This window comes from Neopelma chrysocephalum, unplaced genomic scaffold (assembly GCF_003984885.1).
Source record: "Neopelma chrysocephalum unplaced genomic scaffold, ASM398488v2 Primary Assembly neopelma1_44, whole genome shotgun sequence".
In the NCBI taxonomy this organism is placed as follows: Eukaryota; Metazoa; Chordata; class Aves; order Passeriformes; family Pipridae; genus Neopelma; species Neopelma chrysocephalum.
Window position 1 is genome coordinate 23029793 of NW_020897703.1, and position 8647 is coordinate 23038439.

Consider the following 8647-nt stretch of genomic DNA (forward strand, 5'->3'; position numbering starts at 1 on the left):
ATGAAATTCACTATCACTCCCATGAAATATTTGGGGGTGGCTTTGTGGGTCTGTTTTCTGTCACCAGGAACACTACCAAGTGAAACTTCTCAGCTAACTAAACCTTTTCCTTCCCTGCAACCTTTCTCTCAGGCTCTGTTCTAGAAAACAGTGGTGGTTCTTCTGCTACGCTGCCTAATCCCAGAATAATGGAGCTGTCTGTCAATGAGGTTACAATGCTGAACCAGCTCAACGAGCGCCGTGACAGTACAACAAGCACCGTCAGCTCTGCCTACACTGTCAGCCGCAGGTCATCAGGGATCTCCCCGTACTTCTCCAGCCGCCGTTCCAGTGAGGCTTCGCACCTCGGGCACCGTCCCAATAACACCAGCTCTGCCGACTCCTATGACCCGATTTCGACAGACGCCTCCCGCCGGTCGAGCGAGGCGAGCCAGTGCAGCGGGATGCCAGGTCTGCTGAACCTCACACCAGCTCAGCACTACAGGCTGAAAGCCAAGTATGCTGCTGCCACAGGGGGCCCTCCTCCGACCCCCCTGCCGAACATGGAGAGGATGACACTGAAGAACAGGATCTCACTTATGGATGGACCAGACCCCACCTTGCCCTCCATCCGCCTCCCACCAGGCCCCAGGCATTGCAGTGATGGTAACACCTATGGCTACCCATCAGCTCCAGCATTTCCCCACGAGGTGCAGGGCAACTGCATGAGACGGGCAAGCGACCCAGTGAGGAGACCTGCCGGAGACCCCCAGGCCCTCCCGCGAGTTCACCGCTTCAACAGCACCAACAGCGTGAACCCCTTCCATCCTCCACACCCCACAGACAGGAGGAATTTTGGTCTCCAGAGCTACGGGCGCTCAGATGGGAGCCTACCCCGGCACACCTACTCACCCCGACCACTGAGCATCAGTGAAAACATCGCCATGGAAGCCATGTCCGGAGAGACAGAGGCACCCATTGGAGATGATGACATTGTGCTGCCGGATGATGTGGTACAGTACATCAAATCCCAGAGCAATGGGACAGCGGCCGAGAGCACTTCCATGGGGTACAGCAATGAGATGCAGAACTTCCAGGGAAGTGGGAAGCTGCAGCCTCCAGCTTTGCCCAGCCAGCGCAGGATGGCAGTGGCTGAGGCAAGCATGAGCCACTTGGGACCCATGATGGGAGAGTGTTCCATGAGTTTTGATACTTCCTCAGACATGAATAAAAATAACATGCCTGTCCAGTGGAATGAAGTCAGCTCAGGTACTGTTGATATCATGTCCAATCAGTCGAAGCAGCAGTTTTCACAAGGGAACTTAGCAGTGGTGCAGCAGAAGCAGAACTTTGGTCAGTACCAGAACTACAACCAGCAGCAAATGCAGCTGCCAGACAACGGTATGAATGTAACACAGCAGAGCTTTATGCAAAGAAATGTGAGCATGGATGGGCAGAGGCTAAACTGTATGCAGCTGCGGCAGCAGCCGATGAGCCTAGGCCCCGGTATGAACCCTGATATGGGCTTGCACACAGGGTATAACCAACCTCATCAGATGCTGAGTCCCAGTGCAATCAGTGGCAACCCAAATCAGATCTCTCCTAATTGTAGCAACATGGCAGCAAAGTCTGGACCCCACCTTCACCCTCAGCAAATGGACATGACGACCGACCCTTCTTTGATGGTCAGGAGCAACAGTGAGCGCCCAGTGCTGGGACAGGTCATGCATGAACCAAGTCAGCAGAATTACTCATCTCAGCCAAGCCACCTGAACTTCCCCATGGCTCAAGAGACCTTCCATCAGCCCATCATGGCCTCCAATCAGCCCAACTTTGAGCCTCAGCAGAGCATGATGGGTTCAGCTGCTCAGGCGTATCCACCTGGTATGATGCAGCCTCGTCCTCCACCCGAGCCGAACCCAGGCAGCAGACCCCGAGGCCTCCGCACTGTCCAGCAGCTGGGGTACATGAGAACTCCCCATCCTACAAACACCACCAGCCCAGGCCAGGAGACAACAGAGGCCATGCATAAGAGAACCAGTGACATGTTGCTAGCACCTGCCCAGCAGTGCGCTGAGGGCACGAGGGAGAACAATTTGATGTACTATTACGGTCAAATCCACATGTATGAACAGAACAGCAGCTTCGATAATCACGCAGACTGCCGGGTCAGGCAGCAGCAGTGCACACTGAACAGCAAGCCAGCTGCTCTGCCTTCCCCGGGTGCAAACCAGGTGTCCAGCACAGTGGACTCTCAAGGTCTTGAGCCGCCCCAGATAGATTTTGATGCCATCATGGATGATGGGGACCATTCGAGCCTGATGTCGGGAACCCTGAGCCCCAGCATCCTGCAGAACCTCTCCCAGAACTCCTCTCGCCTGACGACTCCACGAAACTCTCTGACACTGCCCAGCATACCTGCAGGGATAAGCAATATGGCAATAGGTGATATGAGCTCCATGCTAACCACGCTGGCGGAAGAGAGTAAATTTCTAAACATGATGTCATAACAGTGAAGCACAAGGCCTTAGTGCTATCCAAGGAGCTCTGCGTGAAACAGTTTTATGAATGTGCTTTTCAAAAATAATCTGTTTCAATAGAGTAGGGTTTTTTTATAAGTACTAAATGCATTAAAGGGATTCAAAACAAAAATTTTAAAAAGTCTTTGTACAGAATTATGTAAACTATATCTAGGCAGTTCAGCACCACAGGGGTGCACCTCTAGTATATTTTTTTGACTTGGTTTCCCAGAGCACTGAATGGTATCACCACCAAGCTAGGAAACAGCATGAGGATGGTTAGAAATGAAACCCTCCCTTCCCAGAAGCCCTGTAAATAGCTCTCCCCATCGTTTTCCATTAGTTACATTTGCAAAAAAATTCCATTTTCAACCTGCCCCAGAAAGAAATGGGAGATTGCAGTTTTGATTAGAATAAAAGCCATACTATGTATTCTGCTCTGATGAGAGTAGGGTTTAGTTACGTCTCCAAACAAGCCCTCTGCCAGCAGTATTGTTTTATACCATAAATGCCTTTGTACCTTGCAAAGAGCGACGATTCCAAACGGCTTCTCAGCAAAGTGCCTTACCATGCTTTCTTGTTAAGTAGCCAAGGCCTCTCTTCCTTTAAAAATCAAATATAGTGTATTGCCAGAAGCGTATATAAAATGTACATTTATAAAAACATAGTGGTGTTTCTGAGAAAACATTGGAAAGACACATTGATGAGACACATAAAAGGTGAATGCACACTTTGATCAGATGTGTTTACAACGTGGTTTATATCATGTGCAGAGTGGAGCAAAGGCCTGGGAACAGCAATCACTGGGAAATAATCCCCCGTGGCAGGAAGGCTCTGGCATGCGGACTGACACACATGCATAACTTTTACACCTTCTGAGCACAGTGACTTTCTGCGAGGGCCCCACATGCATCTTTAATGTCCTGGAGCACACATCACTGTATCCCTGTGCAGCTTTGCAACAGCTTCGTTCTCTGTTGGGTTTTGCATGCTGAGGCGCTCACATAAACAAGTGATGGTGATGGAGAGAATTTTGTGATTGTGTCAGCCCAATGTGGCGGCACTGGGGGAGCTGATTTATCTGGTCAGGGTTCGTCTGTGTGATGTACTCAGTGCAGGGCTCTACCTGGGCTCCATGCACACAACAGGCACGTGGCTGCACTGATGTGGAGCCAAGCATGAGCTAATACACCCTTCCCCACAAGCAGGCTTGTTGGCATGCACCCAGTGCTATATTAACATGTTCTACAGCATGAAAAGAGCTGCTGTATCCAAAAAATACACCATGGTCAACCTGGGTTGTTCATTTGACTAGTAGACTGCACCTGCAGCCTACAGTGTAGACATACATCTGGATAGTCTCAAAACAGGTCTTTGAGTCAGAATAGTAGCTTGGTCAGTGAGAATCTCTTGGAAGTGTCCTTGGGGAAGAGATGGGAGGAGCAAGGCCTCCTAAAGCCAAATCCTCCACCAAAATATAACTGCTTGTAATAATCATCAGCTGTTTCCAGGATGGTCTCACCTGGCACTGAAGTTAATCTTAGTTGCATTATTTATTTTTACTGTCATTAGACAAAAGGGTAGAAGCAATGGGGTGCATGTACTTGGGAGGAGGCCTTGTTTAACTTCTGACTGCATTGGACAAGGACAACGTTTCTCTTCCTGCTCTCATAGCCTCAAATACTTTGTATCCCATATGTTGAAGGGCAGGGAACAATTGTAACATCCCCCCAAGGTTCTTACAGTTTGACTGGGCGAGCAGCTGCAGAGCTTCACTCTTTCTTTCCCATCTCCCCATCACATCAGTGTGATGTTCTCACTTGCATCTGATTCCGTCCCCTGCACAGGACCAGGACAGCCACATAAAGGTGCTTTCTGGTGTCTTTTCTTTTGCACAAATGGATGTCAGGATCACTCTTCCCACCGTGACCAGGGGCTGACATGACAATGCCACGTGCCACCTCCAGGCAAACTTTGCGTTATCAGATACACAGCAGTGTATCTGGCAGCCATGCTTGGCAGTGGTGGATTGGTAGCCCTGGGTATGGCTGGTGCAGGGAGATACTTCTCAGCATCCTGCATTCTCACCCCTCCTCAACCCAAATGCAGAGGGTACACACAGGATGCTCTCACCACCGCCCTTCACCCCTCAGTGACTGCTGCTGATGTCCAGGGTGCATGAGGACAGGGAAGCAAAGCAAGGTGCCTGGCTGTTTATTTGTGTCTCCTATGAAAGTTGTGTTTAAAGGGATTATTTTATAGTCTGCTGTATATATTCTCCTGCAGTTACTGACCTTGCCCTTGCCTTTGCATTTATGGAAAGAGGGCAGTAAATGTTTTAGGACACTGTGTGTTGTCCTGGATGCTTGGAGTACAACTGGGCATCCCTTATGCTGAGATGGATCAGGCTTTCGTGTGTCCTTCAACTGCTAATTTGATTTTTTTAACAGCTGTATAGGGCAACGGTGGCTACTGAGTCCCTCCTCACAGATATCTCATTAGCAAAAGTTCAAATACAAAAGTAAAACCAAATCTCCAATGACTTGAGATTTTTTGGACTTTCCAGTGGTGGTCTTCCTTCATTTACAGAAAAAGTATTATAATAACCATTCCAGCACTGTATATATTATGTATAGAAGACATCATTACTAAAAGTACTGTAGGTGAATTGTTCTGTCAAATTTATATCTTAAGAACATTTTTAGCTGTTTTCTACATCATAAGAATGGAGGTAACATGCTGAACCTGTATATAAACCTTTTGTACATTAAAAAGTAATTTTTTTTCATAATTCATTGTGTCTGCTGTTATTTCTTTTTATTGGTAATGGTGGTTGGTCTTGATCTGTCATTGCCACACCAACACAGTCAGTTGGACTCTGGTGGTTGCTTAGAAACAGCTGGTGAGCAACTGGACAGGCCTGGTGTGTCACAGCACAGATGTGCAATGGTCTTGCCTTGAAGAGCTTCCAGTCAACAATGAGATTGAGGTGGCAGGAAGAGAGGCAGCAAGGCCAGGGTGTGTTGCCAGCACATTCCTGCTGCCCAGGTGCTTTTCACTGGCCTCTTGGTAGAGGTGATTTGAAGGAAAATATCAGTGTAGCAGGGACAGCACAGGAGAGGAGTTCAGAGCAAGGACTGCAGAAATTTGGCAACTAGAAGATTTACAGTAAAAATGGCTTGTTGACTGTCTTGGTCAGTGTCCAAAAGGAGACAGAAATAGGACAGATCAGCAGAACTGTGATGGGCCATGACAGTGACAAATTGAATACTGGGTTTGGAGAAAGGAGAAATTAATCTGTGCATTATGTATGTGATGGGAAGCAGTGATATGGTGAGCAACAGATACATCAGTCGGGATCCAGTTAGAGCCTCATCCAGCGCACTGATGAGAAAGATTTAATTTGGCTGCAGCAAGAGCTAGCTCAGCTGCTCAAGAGACTGATTTGCAACTTGATTTTGTACGGGTGGGTTGGTGTGGACTGGGCTAGAGCTTAAAGGGAGGTTGAGGAGACTGTTCACAGGTGATCCTTATGGGCACAGCAGTCACTTTGGAATGGAAGTCAGTTGTTGGGCAAAGCAGCTGTGCAGTGAATCACACTTGATGCAAATGAACAAGCAGTTTCATGCAGAAGCAACTGAAAGGGATGCACTCCTTTTCCTCTGTGCAGGATCCCTGCTGAGCTGGATGCAAGAATCAGGTACATTTGGGACGAATCCTTACCCTATTATGAGGGTTCCTTCATGGTCCACAGCAAGAGATTGGCATATCCCTCTTGGGAAATTAATCTTTTCTGGTTTAGACATGTAGGATACGGTGACTTTCCTTTGGAAGACGTGTCACTCTCCTCATTGATTACAGAGAGACCCCCAGTAGCCAGCTTATTTACCTTCTCCGGTGGGTGAGGTGAATCCCATGCTGCTGTGAATCTCTTATGCAGATCTAGTCACCCTCAGCATGATCTGAGGTCGAGTCATTGAATGTGTTAGTGATCCTGTTAGTCTGTAAATTCACTGGATAAATACCACGCCCCTCTGTACTGTCCAAAAATTACAGAAATCACAATAAAAAAATGCATTAATATTATTAAAAGGAAATTGTTCTGAGCTTTTCTGTTGGCAAAAGGCTTTGGAGACTCAGATCAGCTCCTACTGCTTTTCTACTTCAAACACTTTAAGTGGGTTTTCTAATCTAAATCAAATGCTGCTTTTAGCTGGTGTTTCACTTTAGAGTTCAATCAGGGCACACCTCTGCCTTTGTGAGAACATATTTATTACTTAAACTGGGCTAAGATTTCCGAGGAGCCGACCTGAGGTCATGTACCAGCATGTGCATTTTTGCTGCTTCACCATTCTGGAATAAACAAGGATCGAAAGGCTCATTGCTCCAATTGTAAGCAGGTAATAACCCTTCTGCAACAAATGTTTAGAAGCCAGAGCTTGGAGTTTATACTTCTGTGGCAGCTGCGTAATATTCAATTAACCTTCTTTTTAATCAATCATATCCCTTATGAAAGCAAACCGTCCTACCAGGTCTGATTCTGACCTTCTTTGGTGGGTGTTAACTTCACTCCACTCCCAAAACCAGTGGGAGCATAGGAGGAGTAAGATCCCAGTCTGGGTAAAGCCATCACAGCTCTTTAATATTGCACTAATATCTCAGGTTTTCCTGGAGGGGAGAAAAAGCCCATAAAAGCTACTGTTGCTGGATCTGATTGCACTTACTGAATACGGAGTCATTCCGACAGCTCTTTATTGCAGTGGTCTCAGTAGGGATGACATAGGAGCTCTTGTTCTTTACGAGCTGTTGGATCTACTTGGAAGAGCCTACGTGTTGTAAATAAATGGTGTGTTTTATAATATTGGAAGGACAATTTATGACCAAGCAAGGCCTCTTGCAGACAGCTATTTAACTTGTAAGTAAAATGACCTAACACTTAAGAAATTTAGAAGCTACAAAACAACCTATGTTGTGGCCAATACACTTATTTCTATTTGATTTATGCTTCATGTAAAACTTGAAATGGCTATATTAAATATGTTTGGTGTAAAAATAAAATTAAAAAAAGAACAAAGCAATGTTTTCACATATGCTGAAGGTTTGTGACTACTGTAGCTTCCTCCAATTGTACCAGCACCTCTGATTCATTACACAGGTCCTTTTCCCTCCCTATTTCCATTTTTCCTGCACTGACCTGTCAGGCAGATATGTAGGGGGCATGGTGGCATGCCTGCTGTCAACTTTGAAAGAGCTGCTGCATTCAGGTACAGTGGACTTGCTGGAAACATCCCTCCATGTATCAGTTGCTTACCAAAAAGCAAATTCTGTGGCTATTCCGTCTGTCAGAGGCTGTTTTGGCATCACGCCTTTACCATGATTTGTAGGGTGGTATCAGCAAGGAGCAACAGGCATGACAACACAGCATGAAAGGCAGCTCTTACACCAAGAAACAGGGAATGGGGCTACATTAAGTCTTTGGTCTATATTGCTCTGTCTAGCCTTAACTCTTATTAAGTACAGCCCAAGCTAGTCTTCGTAGAGAAAGGATGTTTAAGGAAGGACTTTGAAGAAGCAGCTTGGTCTGATCCTCTGAGCATCTTCTAAAGGACTCTCTCCCTTTCTCTCTTCATTCACTGTACAGAAATCATATAGATAAAGACGACCTTCACAAGTGCCTTCTCTCTCCCCTGTCACTGTATCTTTTCTGTTCCTCTTTGAGAAGGACCCCAGAGTGCTCTGCCCATACAAACGTCCTCTCTGCCAGGCTTTTACAGACAGACAGTTGCATTTTTTGACTCAGGAGCATGAGGAACAGCTTTCCTGACACCTGCAGAGTGAATCATGCAGAAGAGCACACATTTCACAGCTGGATGTTGGCCAAAGCACCAATGTTCGTGCTACAGTGTGGTAGTAGTGGTTAAAATAGATCAAATGAAATGAGGAGAGTAGCAGGGAAGGAAGCAAAACTTTGGACAGAGCAGGGCTAATTTTCTTCACGGCTTTATGTCTCCCAGCGTGTCTCCCATCTGGGAGTTCCAGGGGCCGTGAGGAGTTACTTGCCGCCGTCCGAAAGGGGGGAGGGGAACGGGGCCGCGACACAGCACAGATCTGAGACACAAAGGTGGGGTGCAGGTAGAATGTTTATTCCA

At 46.9% G+C, this 8647-nt stretch overlaps 1 protein-coding gene across 1 annotated transcript in view; it reads left to right on the forward strand.

Annotated features, from left to right (window-relative positions):
• GLI2 (GLI family zinc finger 2) overlaps positions 1 to 5289 on the forward strand; it is a 193143-nt gene extending 187854 nt beyond the window's left edge. Inside the window, exon 14 of the mRNA XM_027678946.1 lies at positions 133 to 5289. Within this exon, the coding sequence (XP_027534747.1) occupies positions 133 to 2489 (2357 nt within the window). The 3' untranslated portion in view covers positions 2490 to 5289. The remainder of the gene's footprint in view (positions 1 to 132) is intronic.
• Positions 5290 to 8647: the final 3358 nt, after the last annotated feature.